Source organism: Rhinolophus sinicus, chromosome 15 (assembly GCF_057876585.1).
Source record: "Rhinolophus sinicus isolate RSI-liver-muscle chromosome 15, RSI-T2T, whole genome shotgun sequence".
Classification (NCBI taxonomy): Eukaryota; Metazoa; Chordata; class Mammalia; order Chiroptera; family Rhinolophidae; genus Rhinolophus; species Rhinolophus sinicus.
In genome coordinates, this window is record NC_142515.1 from 86,075,605 (window position 1) to 86,093,782 (window position 18,178).

Below are 18,178 nucleotides of genomic sequence, written 5' to 3' on the forward strand. Positions count from 1 at the left end.
AGGTAGGAGCAAACTCAGTGTGTTTGAAAAGCAGCCAGGAGGTCTGTTGGGGAGAGCAGGGATTGGGGGAGGCAGTGGTTGGGCAGAGGTTAGGGTGGGGGTTTGGGTGAAGGGTTGGGATTTAATTCCCATCGACTGGGGAGGAGGTGGAGGGAGCTCTCTTTGGGACACCTGTCTCAGTGTTCATGTGGAGGGGCAGTGGGAATCTGTTCACATTGCTCAGCCCTTCCGTGAGGGGCTGTGTCCTGGGCCACACACACTAGGGCACACATCTGGACACCTATATTCTGGACAATATGGATTTGATCCTGGGCTCTATCTCTTACCTGCAACGATGATTGTAAAATTGCCACTCACTCTCAAAACCCATCTTCATCTACTACCAAGGTGATAGGATCTGAAACAGCAGGCTATTGTAAGGGTTTCAGGGATAAAACCTCTGGAACATACCAAGAGTTTAATAAATAGTAACTACGTTAGTATTTTGTGGCAAAGCCACAAGTTAAAACAAAATACATCTTCCTATAGCATCAGATTTGAAGGTTGGAGGATTATCTACCAAGAAAAATCTCAAAGGCTTATTGTTCAGCATGCACTCACAAACATAAGCATACAGAACCAAAATAAGAGCAACACACAAGATGCAGGATGATTTTTATGGCGTACCGTTTGTATAACTTTTAAAAATGCGAAAAATGAAATGTCTTGTGAAAATCATACATACAAGTAGTAAAAATGTTAAAACATGAGAATGATGAATGCCAAATTCAGGAAGGGATAATAACCTCAGCAGGGTGGGGGCGAAAGGAACTAGGATAAGCCCACAGGGTCTTCGAACCCATTGGTCACTTAGACCTAAAAAGATCCAAAGCAAGTGCTCTAGTTAATGTTTAGATTCTACCGAACAGGGCGTGGGGTGGATTCCCAGGTGTTTGTTGAATTATGCTTTATTTTATATTCTCCACCCTACTCAGCTGCCTTTGTTTTTCAGTAAGGCCTTTACCCCCTCCATTTCTTTATCATGTTTCCCATGTGTCATCCCCATGTCTGCTCCAGACGGTATGAACCTAAGTCCACTTTGCCCATGAGGACACTTCATTTTATGAACAGTGAGCGCTGGCACTTAGGAAGTGTGCATTTGTTGCATGAATCAGGATTTTTCTGCATGACTGAATTACTTGAAATAAAGATTTGACTGGGGGCGGCCCAGTAACTCAGGTGGTAGGAGCACCGTGCTCCTAACGCCCAGGTCACCAGTTGGATTCCCACATGGTCCAGTGAGCTGCGCCCTCTACAGCTAAGATTGTGAACAACAGCTGTCACTGGAGCTGGGCTGCAGTGAGCAGCCAGAGGTTGGTGTGAACTGCCACGGGGCTGTGGGCTACCGTGTGCTGCCATGAGTCCGTGAGCGGCTGGCAGCCAGCGTGAGCTGCTGTGAGCGGCCCACCGACCATTGGTGACCGGTTGCCTCAGCCCAGTGGGGAATGCAAGGCTCATAATACCAGCATGGGCCAGGGAGCTGTGTCCTACACAACTAGTCTGAGAAACAACAGATTGAGCCAGGAGTGGGGAGAGGAGGCAGAAGAAAGGCAGGGGGGGAAAAATATGACTGAAGTGCCCATGGGAGATTGGTGCCCACAGGGCCCTGGGTCCAGTGAAGCCCATGGCCTCAGCTGTCAGCTTTGCTGGATGTGCCAGTGTCTACATTTCCAAAAATGCACTACCCCTTAAGACATGGGCGAGTGGCAATGGCAGCTGGAATTTGCTTTAAAATACTTCCACAGAAACATACGGGCAATGAAGCTCAAATGTGAGATCCCAACCACTGTTTAACAGGAGTGCTGGTCTCCTGGAGCCTAATCTTGTTCATCTCTCTATTCTGGGCTTATCTGAAATCCTTACAAGAATTTTTTTAAAGAGCAGCGTTTGGGGAGGGTGTGGCGGGATGAACAGGTGTAATACCTGAAGATGACTTTCAGGGCAGTGAAAATACTCTGTGTGATACCATAATGATGTCATCATCCATTTGTCCAAACCCATAGGATGTACAACACAGTTAACCATCGTGTAATCTAAGGACCATGGGTGATGTGTCAGCGTAGGTTCATCAGTCTAACAAATGCACCACTCGAGTGGGGATGTTGATAGGGGGAGGCTGTGCTGTGTGGTGGGGGCAGGGGTCATGTGAGAAATCTCCACCTTCCATTCAATTTTGCTGTAAACCTAAAAATGGTCTAAAAAGTCTTTTTTTTTGGGGGGGGCAGCTTTTAAAAGCTTAGCTTGCTTGCCCTCCAAAATGTCCCTCCCAGAGGGGCAGGGGTCTGTTTCATTCATTTGGAAGAGGGCCTGGCACCAGTAGGTGATCAGTAAATGCTCGACAGAGCTCATCATCCTTGGAGGAGGGGAGGGGATCTGGCTGAGGCTGGCCAGGAGGCCCAATAATCCAAGACCCCCAACCCATGACCCTTCACACTAGCACCAGGTTCCCTATCCAGTAGCATTCTGACCTGGGGAAAGCCGACAAGACCCCTCCACCTCTAAGGAAAGGCACCAGATGAGGGCAACTGCCCACTTTATTAGCGAGTAGCCACGTGCAGGGCTCCCCAGGGCCCACCCTCATAGGTAGGTATCAGAACGAACTGTGCTACCTGCTCTCCTGACCCTGGGACTCTGGGGTGGGTCGGAAGATACTAGGGTCAGGAGGATGGCCTCACAGAGGCCTCATAAATACAAGGGGTTCACTGGCCAGGTATGCAAAGGGGTTGGGCAGCAGGGGCTCGGGGCGAGTAGCCTGTCCATGGCGGCCCATGTCACGTGATCTCCTATGTCTTCAGGAAGTCCCCTCCAGCATCCAGGCGGCACAGGGGGCTGTCATACACCATCTGCAGGTTCACCTTGTGGCCTACCAGCTCCCGGATATTGTTGATGCCGTACTTGATCATCGTAGGACTTGAGGAAGAGAGGCGACACAGTTTAACACTAAGTCAGGTCCTGCTCTGCTCTGTCAAAACTTCTCTGAGGGCTCCCACCTTCCACAGAGTAGAAGCCCAAGTCCTCCCCATGGCCCACAAGGCCCTGCATGCTCTGTCCTATTGCCTCCCCACCCACATCTCCCCCCTCACTCCAGCCATAATGGCCTCCTCACTCCAAACACAGCAGGCACACTCCAGCCTCAGGCCCTTTGCACTGGCAGTTCCCTCTGCCTGGCACTCCCTTCCCCAGAAACCTTCTCAGCTTACTCCTTCATCCACCTCATCTTTGCTCAGGTGAATGAGCAAAGTGTCACCTCCTCTGAGCCCTTCCCTGACCTCCTCCTCTCCTTAGCCCTCCCTGCTGAGTTTTCTCTATAACAGGTACTGCGTTCAGACACACTCTAGGTATTACTTGTTGAATACTTATTGTTCTCACTCCACTAGGACGCCAGCTTTGTGGAGGCAGGGATGTGTGCTGTTTATTCACAGTATAGGACAGAATCCACAGCAGGTGCTCACTAAAGTTTGTCAATGAATGAATGGATGGATGGTGCTAAAGGTCTGCACGCCTGGCAAGTCACCTGAATGAGGTAGCCAGACACCCTAAGTGGTTTGGACACTCACCGCTCCAGCGAGAGGCCCCAAGCAATGACCGACACATTCTCGGGGAGCCCCATGGGCAGCAGCATTTCAGGGCGGAAGAGCCCGGAGTTCCCAACCTCCACCCACTTCTTCAAACCTGTGGGGGCAGAAGGATGGGGTGGCTTATGTGGGTAATACTGGGCCTGGCAGTGAGCTCAGGAGGCGGGGTGTGGGTTTGGTAGTAACGGGACCCCGGCTGAGAGAGGGTAGCCTGAGACCTCCCTTCCTACCCCAGCACTGGGTCCCATCCTGACCTTGGTGGTAGCTGAACACCTCCATACTGGGCTCTGTGTAGGGGTTGTAGGCCGGCTTGAAGCGCAACTGGGTGATACCTGGGTGCAGGATAAGGCTGGTGACCCAAGTATACTGCCGAGGCCCCACCAACTCTGCCTGCCCCGGCCTGCCTGCTCACCGAGCTTGGTGAAGAACTCCCGCAGGACACCCATGAGGTGGCCCAGGGTGAGGCCGTGGTCAGCTACAACACCCTCGATCTGGTGGAACTCGGCCAGGTGTGTGGCGTCCAGGGTCTCATTTCGGAACACACGGTCAATGGAGAAGTACTTGGCTGGTGTGAAGGGCTTCTGGGAGTGATAGACAGGCAAGGCCAGGGCATGGGTCAGAAGGTCAGTATAACAGTCCCCTCCCTGTCCCCCGCACTGACAGGCCTAGCTGTACCTTCTGGGCCAGGCGATGGAGGGCACGGGCACTGGCCGCTGTGGTATGTGTCCGAAGCAAATTTTTCCGGGCCTCGTCCAACTTCCAATTGTATTTGTACCTTCAGGAGGAAATCCGAAGTCCATGCTGATGCCCTCGGGGCCCCAACCTCCTTCCCTCTGACACCCCAAAGTCCTAGTCCTGCCTCACCCCTGCGAGCCATAGCCACCCTGGGAGTGCGTCCGCTTGACCCGATGGACGTAGTCCATGGGGAGCTGTAGAGCCTCGGCAGGATCTGGACAGGACAGAGCATCATCTGGTTAGTCAAGGAGCATTTCTCAAACAGCCACTGCACAGAGGACAAATAGTGACAGGTGTAGCTCCCGCTCTCGCCCATCACAGCCATAGGGCACCTGGGAACACCTAACTCAGTCACAACCCTCTCTGCATGGAACCTTCCATAGTTCCCATCTCACTGGGAGAAAGAGCCAAAGTCGAAGTCCTCTCTGTGATTCCTGGTCAACTCCCGGCTCTCATCCCTCTCACTGCTAACTCATTACTCCCTCTAGTCACACGCCTCCCAACTGACCTGTGAGCACACCAAGCATGTTTCAGCCTCAGGGCCTTTGCACTGGCCATTCCTTCTGCCTTGTACTTCCCTTCCACAGATATAGCTTCCTCCCTCACCTCCTTCAGTCTTGATTTAAGCAAAGATTTTACTTTAAATTGACGGCCCCTCCCCACCACAGCAGATTTTCCCATTGCATTTACCACCACCTGGCATTACAGCACTTACAGCGTACCCAGGAATTCATACACGGCTACACCACCAGGATGCAGGTCTCACCAGGCAAGGACTTCTGTCTAGTTTATGGCTGTGACCCAGGTGTTTAACAGAGATCTTGGCACATAGGAGGGCCTCAGCGAACATTTGTTGCACGAATGTGTAAATTCTTAAGATGCCCTTCCAGAGACACAATTTTGGGGTGCTTGAAAAGCCTGACATCGAATCCGGGCTCCACCATTTACAAGCTGTGTGACCTTGGGCAAACCTTGTTTTCTCTCTGAGCCCATTTCTTCACTTGTAAAAGGGGCTAACAGTGCGACTTCCTATAGTTGGCAGGAAGATTAGAACAGCGACTAGTGCATAGTGAGTGCTTCAGAAGTTTGGGGTGCCACAACCACAGCAATGACGGTGGCAATAATGCTGTTGCTCACAGCCAGGTAACGGGCACCTAATGGCGTCACCTGCCTGCCTACTGGCAGGGGAGACAACCATTGTGGAAAACCACTCCATTTCAGACAGTACTAAGAAGTGCGGGGAAAAAAGAGAAATGGGAACCAAGGTTGAAGACAGGGTGAGAGGCTTTTAAAACTCAAGGGGAAAAAGGCATATCAGGGTGGCCTCTCTGAGGTGACACATGCATGTTGGAGCCCACCATGATGATGTGGGAGAAGATAGTTCTCGGCAGAAGGCACAGCACAGGCAAAGCCCCTAAGGTGGGCAGGAGGGCAGGTGAAAGGAGGACATTAGAGAGGTTGATGTGATTAGCTCACAGGGGTCTTGTTGGCCATGCTGAAGACAATGGACTTTATTCTGTGAAATGATACACCAACCGAAAGGTTCTGCCTGTGCCTGCTACCTCTGAGGGCACAGCGGGGCCCACCTACCTCTCAGGAAGAAGGTGTCATGCTGGTCGCGTGCTGGGTGCTGCTGGGGCTGGAAGAGCGCATCGAAGTTCCAGAAGGAGCTCTCAATGAAGTTGTCAGTCGGCATCTCGGTGAACCTGGTGGGAGACTTGGCCTGATTGTCCTGCCTGTGCTCAGTGGCTGGCCTGGCCCCAACCCTGGTCCCATGCTCACCCCATCTCCAGGAAGATCTGCCGGAACTGGGTGCGGACCTTGAGCAGGGGGTGCAGGTGGCCGCTGTCAGGGAGGATGCCGTGGGCCGAGAAATTGTAGGGCTTGAAGGGCCGGTCCCGCCAGGAGCCGCTGTGGGTGGGGACGCAGAGTACATGGGCCTGGTGGGGGCTGCCCACCCCCACCCCCACCCTCACCCCCGACCCTGGGGCCACCCCTACCTGGAGATCATCTCTGGGCTCAGCTCCGCCTCCTGCTTAGAGATGCTGGTGCTGAAGGCACTGCCTTTGCTCACCCAGTAGGTCTTCAGGGTCCTGTGGCCAGAGGAGGGGAGGGGACACCACTGTTACCTCCTCTAAGAGGCTTCCCTTGATCTCCCCTCTGATGCTGCCCCAATGCCACCCACAAAGTCACATTGCTTTATTTCCTTCCTGACATTTACTGTCACCTGAAATCCTTTTATTTGCCTCCTACCTACGTCCTGTGTTCATTCAGTTATTCATTCAACACTTATTGAAAGCCTACCGTGTGCCAGGGCCTGTTCAAGGCACTAAGCATACAGCTGGAAGTAATAATAGGTAAAGTTTTGTTATTTGTTTTAACTAATAGGTAAAGTTTAGGTAAATGTCATCTGTGCCAGGCTCTGTTCCGCTGAAGTTGCCCCACAATCTTGTGAAAGGGGGGCCATTTTATAGATGAAAAACTGAGGCCCAGGAAGATCAGAGCTGGTAAATGGCACAGCCAGAACTTGGATCAGGCAGCCTGCGTCCAGTCGGTGTCTACTCAAAGGGGACATCAGCCCTGTGAGCAGAGAACCCAGCCTGTCCAGGTCCCAGCGTTCAATCAATTTTAGACAGTACTTAGGGCTGTGAAGGAACTAAACGGGGAGCAAGAGACAGAGACTAGGAGTGAACGGCTTTTGTGGAACTCACAGGGAGAAAAGCTAGGGCGACACATGAGCAGAGGTTGGATGCCAGGGCCTGCCTTGAAGATCAGTAGAAAGATCATTCTTGACAGAAGGCACAGCATGTGCCAAAGCCCTGAGGTGGCATGAGTCTGGCCTGTGTGCTTGAAAACCAGTGTGAAGGGAAGCTGGGAGACAACTGAGAGCACTGAGGCCCAGGTGGGGAGAGTGGCTCTCCCTTCCCTCCCCCTATCCCAGCGCCACACAGGTGACATGGGTGTGAGCCTGGGAGTGGCAGCCACTCACACTTCTGTCAGCAGTTTCCTCTTCTTGAGCTCACTCCTTTCCTTCTCACCCAGCTTCTCGGCCTGTCCGCCCCGGACCAGCTGGAGCCGCCGCTGCACCTCATCCTCCACGCTGTCCACCTATTATAATGATGGGCATGAGGGACCGTGAGGACCAGGGGCTCACCCACCTACCCGCAGGGACTCACCATTCGGAACACCCGGGGCCCATCAGCAGTGCTCTTGTCCACGCGGATCCACTTGTTGGACATGGCCTTGCTGAAGCCCACCTTGCCGCTGGGCAGTCGCTGGGAAAACAAGGCTGCAGTGAGGGGGGCATGAGGACTGCCTTCACCCCAGCACTTCCCTAGGAACTGTCCGCCTCCCAACCCCTACCATGAGCTCGCTTTGGGCCAGGCCCTCTGGGGGGACGCTATGAAACACCCGGGCCTCATGGCTGCCTTCCCGGGCAATCTCCTCGCCCTCAACCGTAAGCTCCCAGCGCTTGGTGGAGCGGAGCTCAGCCTCGATGATCTGCAGGGAAAAGAGGACATAGGAGAGGACAGGGTTCAGAGCCAGGCACACCCTTGCCGCAGCAGCACTAGGGCCAACATAAAGCACAACCACTGAAGCTAGCTAGCTAGCTTTACATCCCAGCTGCACCACTTCCAGAGCTGAGTGAGCTCCTCTTGTTGAGTTTCCCTGCTAGACTCAGGGATAACAATAAATATGGTTCTAACTCCCAAGCTGAATTAAAGTACTAAAGATGTTACCTGGCAGAGAACACATTCTTTCTATCACTTTTGAACCTAGGAAAGATATTTTTTTTAACTTGGGGAAGATTTACTTAAGGTCTCAGGTGGATTGACATCTCCACGTTTATGCATTTGCATCTCAGGGTCCGAAGTGTCAGAGAAGTGCCCCAAAGGGCCACATTACACAAGGAAACCTGAGGCTCCCCGATGAGGACAGGTTCAGGTCACGCAGACAGGGGCAAGGCTAGGTGGGGCCCACAGGTCCTAGTTCCCCCGTTCGTTCTAATTCCCAGCTCTGCTCCACTCCTCACTCACGTCGTGACCTCATGCTTAACGTCCTTGATCAAGTTTTCCTATCCATGAGAGCAGAGTGTGGTAGGGTCTACCTCGGAGAGTTGTTTTGAGAAGTAACTGGATTAACACATGGGAAAGGATGTATGGTACTTAACGTGCAGCAAAAACTATGTAAATTCTAACTACTACTATTATTGTCATCATCATTAGGCTGAACCACATTAAGTAGCCATTATTTAACCCTCTGTGACCTACACAAACGTCAATTTCACATTGATCAAGATACTGTCACCCCACACACCATAGCTTCAATCCCTTTCCCTCACTGACAACCTTGGGCTCTGCAGCCCGACACCTAATTTCTTTTGTTGTTGTTGCTGTCCATGAGCGCCTAATTTCAAATCCAAGTTTGCCTGTCCTTTCTAGTGACACTGACCAAGTACTCAGGAGTGGTCACATCTGCCAAATAGGAATAACACTGCCATCATTCTAGGGTTATGGTAAGAAATGAATCATAAGTAAAGCTGAGAACAGAGTGGGACACAGAACACGAGCTTCATGAATGAACAGCCCAGATCTGTGTTCTGGGTCTTTGCCTCCTGGATCTGGCCTCCTGGTTGGCCCACAGGCCCGTCAGCATCCTCCTCCTGTGGCTCCATCATGCTTCACTTATCCAAGTCAGAAGGCGGGGCTTCATCTGTGTTCCCCCTGCCTTGCCATGAATCTCATTTCATACCCTCTCCTGAATCACCTCTCCATTCTAGCTGCCTACGTACAGCCAGACACCATGCCCTATAGTTTGGGGATGTGCCAGCTTCTGCCCTTGTTCCTCATCTCCAATCCTCCCCCTGCCAGTTCTTTCCAAAAGTCATGTAAGCAGCACACATATCTGACTAGCTCCAGCTCCTGCCATGGCTCCCCAGTATCCCTGTGAGGGATCTAGAAGGCCTTGCAAATTCTGGCTCTGCGGTCTTTCTCACTACCTGAACCCCAACTCCCAATGGATCCCTAAAGCGCTATGGTTTTCCTCCTCAGTGCAGAGATCCGACTCAGCTGTCACCTCCTCTGGGGCACTCTCCCTCACCCCCATGGCTGGGTCAGCTGTCACCTCTGGGTTCCCTGTGCTTCCTCCATCACTCTGGTCACTTGAGTTATCTCCCCTATCAGACCGCAATCTCCGTGAGAGTGGCGACCGCGTCTACTTTGTCCACCATCGTAACCACCACCACGTTAATCATGCCCTTAACAGACGTTTCCTGCAGGAGGAACGTCTGTGCGCCCAGGGCCCTCACTCGTTCCTGATTCCCCACCTGCACACCCCGAAATGAACACATACAGTTAACCCTACCCAGGCCTGAGGCAGTATGGCCTGGAGTCAGGGCCCTCCTGACACGGGAACTGCAGGTGCCAAAGCCAGGAGGCCAGGCATCACGGGTTCGGCTCACCTCGCCCAACGCCTGCAGGCTCTTCACGGTGCCCACCAGGGCCTGGTGCTCCACACCCAGCTCGGCCGCCAGTTCCGCGCTGTCCAGGCCGCCATCCGCCGCCTCCAGGCGCCGCAGCAATGCCTCTGCCACCGGACCGTCCGCCATAGCTACTCCCAGCGCGCTCCGCGTGTACCGGCCGGGGCTAGAGCCACCGGAACCGGAACCGGCGCCGAAGCGTGTCCCGCCATCTTGAATGTGGTGGTCTGTGTTTCAGGGCTCAGGGCTTCGCCATCTTGAGTGTGTCAATTGGCCTCAAAGGGTGGAAGGGACTCAGTCCTTACCTCTACCTTGGCTGGGCTAGTGGTGTCTGTTTGACGTGAGAAGTCAAATTGAAGACCTCAAGGATAGAATTACGGCGTTTTTTTTAAGTTTCATCCAGCCCCAGCTGCAGCGGGCTGTATGACCTTGGACTTCTCCCCTCTGGGCTTTGGAGCCCTTAACCCTTCTGGGATTCTCTCTTACCCTATGAAAGGGCTGTGGGTGGTGGGCTCCAGAGATAGTCATTCTACTGATATCAGCTACTTTTAAATTTTCAAAGGGAGGTTGGATAGGGACCATCCCTATTTATAGATAGGAAAGGGACTCTCCTAATAATAGTTACAGTCCAGGTAGCATCTAACCTGTATGAGCATTAACCCGTGTGCCCGGTCCAGTGTTAAGTACTGCAGGTGTGTTGTTTCATTTTCCCCCAAACTTTATGATGTAGATACTGGTATAATCCCCATGTAACAAATGTGGAAACTAAGGCTCAGAAGGTGATATGATTTGCCTATGGTTGTACAAGAAGCTGGTGGTGATGCAGTCAGAAATTATAAACACCCCAGATCCCACCCAACCTCCTACCCATGCTTTGAGATCAATGTCAGGGCAATAATGCATGGTCTAAAGCAACAGTGGCATACAGATATATACTCGTATAATGTGAGACATTAATGTAATTTAAATTTTTCTAGCAGCAACATTAAAAACAAAATGGGTGAAATTAATTTGAAGAACTTACCAATTCTGATACATCCATTTATCAGTTAGACATTTGATATAAAATTACTAATGAAATATTTTACCCTTTTTTTCATAGTAAGCCTTGAAATTCAAATGGGCAATAGTAACATGGGGCCAGTGGAGACTACATTAGATAGCAGAAGTACATTCTAATCCCAGATCTGCCATTTATGTCACTCAGCCAAATCTCTTAATCTTCCCATGCTTCAGTTTCCTCATCTGCATGTAGATAATATGAGCCCAGGTTATTGTGAGAATTAAGTGAAATAATGCCCATGCGTGTATGCAGTATTTAATACTAAATTGCATGTGGATTGTGTGTCAGGCACTATTCTAAGCAGTATGCATTTACTCATTTAACCATTACAATTGTTATTTGAGCCTAGAAAATGAGGTTACTAATATCCCCTAATCCCGACCCTACAGTGAAGTCCTGATAAAAAAAATTTCAGAATGCATTCCTCAAAATCCCTTTTGTTCCTTCACTTTCCTCATTTTTGTTTAATTTCCTCAAGAGTCCTTCCTTCTGTCACTGATCAAATAGGTTTTAAGCCTGTTATTTGCCAGGTGCTGCTTGAGACACCAGGGGATGGTAAAGTGAACAAGACAAGCATAGAGTCTACCCTCAGGCAGGAAGCACCAAACCCAAGTGTCAATGACACTTGGTTGAAGGGAGGGAAGGCAGGAGCGTCAGTGACAGGCCTGAAGTGATCATCCTAGATTGGGGGCTCCTCATAAGGGGGGCCAGGTTGGGCCATACCGGATACTGCCTGGGGCAAGGGTCAGAATCCCAACTTCTCCAAGACTCCTCCTGCTTCCCTTTTCTGAGTTCTCATCACTAGTGTGGAAGTACCACCTCCTCAGTCTTTTGTCAGGATTCCTTCCCTTCCCCCTTTCGGCAGGCCACTCCTAAGTTCCCAGGTCTAGGGCTTGTTTGCTCAGTTTGGGAAAACCCCAGCCCTCCTTCCTCTTTCCTGCAGACTTGAGGCAGGGAGCTGGTGTCCCACACTGTCAGTCAAAGGGTTTCTGGCTTCAGAAGAAGCCTCTAGACTCAGGGGTCCTACCCCTCTCCCTTGGACCTTATCTTCCCCACCATCTGTCTCTTTTTTTCCCTCCCGTTTAACGGAACCCCCTGCCCTCTCAGTGTTTAGCCGTTTAATTGCAAAAGCCAGTCCGTTTGTGGGAGACCACAAGGCAGCGACCCCTTTCATTTTCTGGATGGGGGTGGAGGGTAAAGGAGAGGCTGCAACTAAGGAACAACCCTATCCCTCCCTAGGAGTCAAATCCTATAGTCACATCTTTGAGCCTTCTGGGTTTTCTTCCGTCTGTCCCAGGCCATCCTTAAAAAACTTTGAAAGCATTTCTGCTGAGCAGCAGCTGCCCTGGGTCGCTCCTCCTGGCCTCCCAGGAACTCCTGTGACTTCAGAGTCTAAGTGACTTGCCCCAGCTCATACAGCAGCAGTCCACCAGGCTACCAGACACTAGGGACCGCACAGAAGAGAGAGCTAGCACTCTCTCCGCTGGACTGCACGGCTGTGGCGCCGGGGTGAAGTGAAGCTCCAGGGACCCAGCCCCTGGGCTCTGGTGCCCTCAGCCTTAGCCTGCGGGGGCGGGGGGGAGAAGGCTAAGAGAGAAACAGCGCGTCGTAGTGAGAATTCCCCAAATGCAGGGTAGAGTGACTAGGAAAACCCTGCCCACCACACCCCGCGGAGAGGATGAGAGAAGGCGAGGTTGGGGTAGGGTCCTAGTCCAGCGCAGTGACACCTGCGCTCGCGCGGGTTCTTTAAATGCCCAAATCCAGAAAAATGCACGCGCGCGAGGGCGGGGTTGGGCCGAAGAGTGGTCACATGACCTGATCTGAGGAGTTGGAGGCCCCTACCCCACCGGTGGGCGTCCCCCACAACGCGTGGTCGACCCTCATTGGCGAGCGGTGCGTCCAATAGAAATCGGCCATCTGGGAACCCAGTGTTCCGAGGCACAGCCGAACATGCTGAGCCGAAGAGGGCCCAATGGGAAGGCAGAAACGTGGCCACTGACCAATGAAAATGTGTGGAGGGCGGGCCAAGAGGCAGGGCCAGGTTGGTTTGAGGGGCGGTCGGGTATAAAACCGCGCGGCCAGAGCTAGCGTCCGTCCCTGCTGCAGAGGTGCTGTCCGACGAACGACTTAAAGGGCCCGCGCTCTGCCGCCCCCTCGGCCCGCCATGCTGCTACCTGTGCCGCTGCTGCTCTGCCTTCTCGGCCTGGCTGCCGCCGAACCCGTTGTCTACTTAAAGGAGCAGTTTCTAGACGGAGGTAACGCCTCGAGGCCGCCCCGACGATGCGACCGGCCCCCCAGCCCAGATCTGCGTTGTGGCCTGTAATTATTGCTCTGAGGACCAACACGGTGGTCCCCGGGGACAAGAGACGCAGACTATCCTTCTTTCCGTGTCCCTGGAGAACGTGGAGGGCGCAGTGGCCTCCCGCGTCGGGAGTTAGGATTCGCCTGAGAATCTTTTAAGCCACTGGAGGTGTCAAACTAGTGGTTGGGATGGGGGCACTCAAGAGGGAGGGAGATCTCTTTGCCTGCAGCAGTTTGTGGCTCCTGGCAGATATTTGGTGGTGGTGTTGGGCGGAATCAGCAAAGCCGCGCTGACCTCCCCTCTGATCCCGTAGACGGGTGGACCAACCGCTGGATTGAATCCAAACACAAAACGGATTTTGGCAAATTCGTCCTCAATGCCGGCAAGTTCTACGGTGATCTGGACAAAGATAAAGGTAAGAGCCTGGGTATAGGTCATCAGATCCAGGAGGACTTCCTGGAGGAAGTACTAGGCACTGCACAGCCTGGGCATCCCCAGGAGCAGGGCAGGCGGAGGAAGTGGGGAGAGTCGTCTGTATCTTTGATTCTTAGGGTTCCCTGGGGGTTGGGGCCAGCTGTGACCTCACTACCATCCCCTGCTAGGGCTGCAGACGAGCCAGGATGCCCGCTTTTACGCCCTGTCGACCAGATTTGAGCCCTTCAGCAACAAGGACCAGACATTGGTGGTGCAGTTCACCGTGAAACACGAGCAGAACATCGACTGTGGGGGCGGCTATGTGAAGCTATTTCCAGATAGTTTGGACCAGACAGACATGCACGGAGACTCTGAATACAACATTATGTTTGGTGAGGGGCCCCACCCTGGTGCTGACCTCTGATTAGTTAGAGGGAGACAGATCCCATAGGTTCCTTGTATCCCGTGAAAGGTGGTCTTGAAAGCATAGGAAACACATAGGCTTTTCTTTGAAGGGTAAGGTGAGGGGATAATCACAGCAGCAATTTATTGCATTGTTATTGGTCTAAGTCTGTTAATTTGTGTGATCTTACATAGGCATTTTCCAATTTTACAAGTGAGGGTACTGTATTCTAGAGAATGAATTTTTTTTTTCAAGGCTCCACCTCCCTGCCCTTAGAGACAGTCAGGGTCTGAGTCCTGTCTCTTGAGTCTTTACAGACCTGTTTAAGAGGTTTTCCTTTTGTGAAGAATGGTGGGGGGCCTGGCTGTGGTGGGCAGGGTTTGGCCCTTAACTGGACCTGCTTCTCACCTAGGCCCTGACATCTGTGGCCCGGGCACCAAGAAGGTTCATGTCATCTTCAACTACAAGGGCAAGAATGTGCTAATCAATAAGGATATCCGTTGCAAGGTGTGCCTGGGGTGGTGACAAATGGCTGCCTGGGGAGGCTCAGAGGCCAGCCTGGTGGGTGGGGCCACTTACTTCCCGCCCTCTTCAGGATGATGAATTCACACACCTGTATACACTGATCGTTCGGCCGGATAATACCTACGAGGTGAAGATTGACAACAGCCAGGTGGAGTCAGGCTCCCTGGAAGACGATTGGGACTTCTTGCCACCTAAGAAGATAAAGGATCCTGATGCTTCCAAGCCTGAAGACTGGGATGAGCGGGCCAAGATTGATGACCCCACAGACTCCAAACCTGAGGTTGGTGCTTGGGCAGGGGCTCCCCACCATGGAGGAGATGGCGGAGAGCTGGGCTGACCCTGATCTCCTCGTGTACCCTCAGGATTGGGACAAGCCTGAGCACATCCCTGACCCTGATGCTAAGAAGCCCGAGGACTGGGATGAAGAGATGGACGGAGAGTGGGAACCACCGGTGATTCAGAACCCAGAATACAAGGTGGGCCTGGGGCTCCCGAGCAGGATGGGGGTACACAGTGGGGAGCATGCTGACCTCTGCTCACCTCCAGTTCCCTTCTTCTGCAGGGTGAGTGGAAGCCCCGGCAGATTGACAACCCAGATTACAAGGGCACTTGGATCCACCCAGAGATCGACAACCCTGAGTATTCTCCTGATAGCAATATCTATGCCTATGAAAACTTTGCTGTGCTGGGCCTAGACCTCTGGCAGGTGAGACATGGAGGGAACAGGAGGATCCCTAGGGGACCTCAAGTGCTTAAGGTCACCCAGAAGGAAAGGGACAGGGATAGGATTCAACCCTAGGTAGGTCTGACCCCAAAATTGTCCTTTTTGAAGAATTTCTTGGTCTGTTTCTATGGCGTTCTCACAGCATCTTGTTTGAGGTTCTACATACTATGCTAGGCACTTCCCCAGGAACCTTTATGTGAGCCAACTCATTAACTGCCCCCAACAACCTATAAGGTAGTTAGATAGTCCCTTATAATATTAGCTGCATGGGGACCAAATTTTTGTGTTTCATTCACTAATAACCTTCTGTCCTAAGAACAGTATCTGCCAATAGTAGGTGCTGGAAAAAGATTTGAACAAGAGGATGAGATCCCATTATACAGATAAAGAAACTGAGGTAGAGAGAAGTCACCAGCTCAACGTCATGTAGGTGGGAAATAGCAGAGCTGGGGTTTGAACTCAGCCTGTTTTTTAACTGTGAAGTGAGGCTGCGGCATTGTGTAGTGGTTATGGAACTGAAGGACAGGACCATGGAGTGTTCCCTCTGACCACCCCTTCATCCATCCTCCCCTTCCCAGGTGAAGTCTGGCACCATCTTTGACAACTTCCTCATCACCAACGACGAGGCATATGCTGAAGAGTTCGGCAATGAGACGTGGGGTGTCACAAAGGTGGGACCTGGGTCCAGTCCTGGGCGGGGGGGGGGGGGGGGGGCAGGCAGGGCTGGCAGATGGGGGCCAGGCTCTGAGTGTGTGGTCTGTGTGCAGGCGGCAGAAAAGCAAATGAAGGACAAGCAGGACGAGGAGCAGAGGCTGAAGGAGGAGGAGGAGGACAAGAAGCGCAAGGAGGAGGAGGAGGCAGACAAGGATGACGAGGACGACAAGGAAGACGAGGAGGAGGAAGAGGATGATAAGGAGGAAGAGGAAGAGGAGGAGGATGCTGCCGCCGGCCAGTCCAAGGATGAGCTGTAGGGGCCACACCGCCGCTTCCAGGGCTGAACTGAGGCCTGAGCGCTCCTGCCGCAGAGCCGGCTGCGCCAAATAATGTCTCTATGAGACTGGAGAACTTTCCTTTTTTTTCCAGGCGGGTTCGGATTTGGGGTGGATTTTGGTTTTGTTCTCCCTGTTTTTGTTATTTGTTTTTTGAACTGGTGTTTTTGTCTGATTCTCCTTCAGCCCTCACCTCTGGCCCTCAGCTTTCTTGACCCTTCGCCTTCCTCTGTCTCTTTTCTCCCCATATCCCTTAGTCCCCTCCAACCTGGGGGCATGAGGAGGTGTGGAGGAGAAGCCCCAGGTTCAAGATTCCATCTATTCACCTTCCTGAATCCCAGAGTGGGACAGGAGAAGAGCGTGGTGTCCCAGACCCCCAGCACTGAGGAAGAATGGGGCTTCTAGGGCCCGAGCTCCACCCCCCCCACCCCTACTTCCTCCCTTTCTCCCTGCCTCCAGAACTGGGCCACTTCTGGGTGGGGCAGTGGGTTCCAACTCAGCTCATACAGAATGTAAGAACTACAAACAAAATTTCTATTAAATTAAGTTTTGTGTCTTCTTCCTGTGTCTCCTTCTGGGGGAGGATGGACATCAGGGAACCAAAAGTGGCCCTTTTTTTAGGGGGTGACATTTGAGTAAGGCTTATTTTTCAGCCACTAACGTGTTGGCTGGGTGTCCCATAAGGTTACAGAGGCCCTAGTTACCCTCACAAAGCAGTGGGAGATGAACTAAGTACCATTACAAATACTCCGTGTATCAACTCATTGAGTCCTTGCACCAAACTGGTGAGTTTTGGTTCTAATACAAGTTCAGTATGATGAGAAGACAGGTCCAGAATTTAGTCATAGGTGGAGCAGGGATTTAAACCTACATCTTAGACACCATCTCATACTATTTTATACTGAATCGTATGTACTTCTACACCTATTATGGAGCAAGACTACGTAGAACAATTGGATAATTTTTAAACCTTAATGCCAGCCAGTGGTAAAAGCTATTCCTTGTGTACTTATAATCAAGGAAATAGGTTCAGAGGTGTATATAGCTTACCCATGGACTTCAGTGGCCAAGTTGGGATTTGAACCTCTTGAAGGGAGAGGTGACCCCAAGGGAGGGTGCAGAGGCTGAGATAGTGGCAGAGGAAGGTCTGGGCTGCTGAGGCTGGCCTAGGCCCACTCTTGGGGTCCATAAAGCTGCCACTGAAGTCTAGTAGGTGGTCTGCAGCTAATGACCTTGTTGCAGGAAAGGTAAGTTCAATTGGGCCTGGCCTACCCTGGTGGAAGCTTCTAGGCTTGGCACACAGTAAAGAAAGAAGCAGCAGGACCTGGTTATAGTTGGGTGTGCCAGAGATGTGACTGCCTGCTTGGTGCCAGGCTTGGGAAGTCTGTTTTTTGGATGGGCTCCCTTCAAGCTTCCATCCTGGGTCCTGTGGCCCAGCTCCAACCCTCTGGGAAGCCTCCAGGATTGGTGTATCCAGGGCAAGCTTATGGAGAGAATTATGTATTCAGTGTAAGGAGGCCTTGAAAGTTAACATCTTAAATACTTTTGGGGTCGGACTGGGTATAGTGGAGTGAACCAAGTGGTTGGGGAGGGAGCAGCACAGAGGTGGGAGACCCAAGAACTTGAACTGCAGGGATCATTCCAAAAAACCCAGTTCAGGAATGAATGAATGAGTCCACAAAATGGCCCGTGTTCCAGCTTCCACAGCCAAATGTTTTTTTCTCTCTTTTTTTCAGAATTTTAATTTATTTTTTGTGACCTTCCAAGTATCTTTTCCAGTCCTGAGTAATTGTCACTCTCAGGGCCTTGATGAGGTTCCTGTCAGGGTGGTGGACCAGAATAAAACTCATTTGGAACGTGAACAAAGACTTTATAGAGAAACACAAATATCTATAACAAGTACACAAAAATTTTTGTTCTACGTCATGAA

General features: G+C 51.9%; 2 protein-coding genes across 2 annotated transcripts; one reads left to right on the top strand and one right to left on the bottom strand.

Moving 5' to 3' along the window:
- Positions 1-2,555: 2,555 nt before the first annotated feature.
- FARSA (phenylalanyl-tRNA synthetase subunit alpha) lies at positions 2,556-10,004 on the bottom strand. The gene is made up of 13 exons (XM_019746205.3): positions 9,811-10,004; positions 7,713-7,850; positions 7,526-7,624; positions 7,339-7,457; positions 6,350-6,442; positions 6,132-6,260; positions 5,940-6,055; positions 4,479-4,563; positions 4,290-4,389; positions 4,027-4,195; positions 3,869-3,946; positions 3,597-3,711; positions 2,556-2,949 (listed from the first exon to the last, which is right to left on the bottom strand). Exons 1-13 carry the CDS (start codon positions 9,955-9,957, stop codon positions 2,823-2,825), a joined length of 1,515 nt encoding a protein of 504 aa, XP_019601764.1. The 5' UTR covers positions 9,958-10,004; the 3' UTR covers positions 2,556-2,822.
- Positions 10,005-12,971: 2,967 nt separating this feature from the next.
- CALR (calreticulin) lies at positions 12,972-16,807 on the top strand. The gene is made up of 9 exons (XM_019746206.3): positions 12,972-13,146; positions 13,507-13,608; positions 13,796-13,999; positions 14,423-14,517; positions 14,606-14,815; positions 14,898-15,011; positions 15,098-15,241; positions 15,838-15,930; positions 16,027-16,807. The coding sequence occupies exons 1-9, from the start codon at positions 13,056-13,058 to the stop codon at positions 16,228-16,230; spliced, it is 1,257 nt and encodes a 418-aa protein (XP_019601765.1). The 5' UTR covers positions 12,972-13,055; the 3' UTR covers positions 16,231-16,807.
- The last annotated feature ends 1,371 nt before the right edge of the window (positions 16,808-18,178 follow it).

What these genes read in the sequence shown, in the direction of transcription:
- FARSA (XM_019746205.3), bottom strand. Translation starts at nt 9,957, where the DNA reads ATGGCGGACGGTCCGGTGGCAGAGGCATTGCTGCGGCGCCTGGAGGCG. An exon ending in AGCCCAGAGATGATCTCCAG is followed by an intron (nt 6,261 to 6,349) that starts GTAGGGGTGGCC and finishes CCCCACCCACAG; the next exon opens with CGGCTCCTGGCGGGACCGGC. An exon ending in TGGGGCCTCTCGCTGGAGCG is followed by an intron (nt 2,950 to 3,596) that starts GTGAGTGTCCAA and finishes CTCTTCCTCAAG; the next exon opens with TCCTACGATGATCAAGTACG.
- CALR (XM_019746206.3), top strand. Translation starts at nt 13,056, where the DNA reads ATGCTGCTACCTGTGCCGCTGCTGCTCTGCCTTCTCGGCCTGGCTGCC. An exon ending in TGGGCCTAGACCTCTGGCAG is followed by an intron (nt 15,242 to 15,837) that starts GTGAGACATGGA and finishes TCCCCTTCCCAG; the next exon opens with GTGAAGTCTGGCACCATCTT. An exon ending in AGACGTGGGGTGTCACAAAG is followed by an intron (nt 15,931 to 16,026) that starts GTGGGACCTGGG and finishes GTCTGTGTGCAG; the next exon opens with GCGGCAGAAAAGCAAATGAA.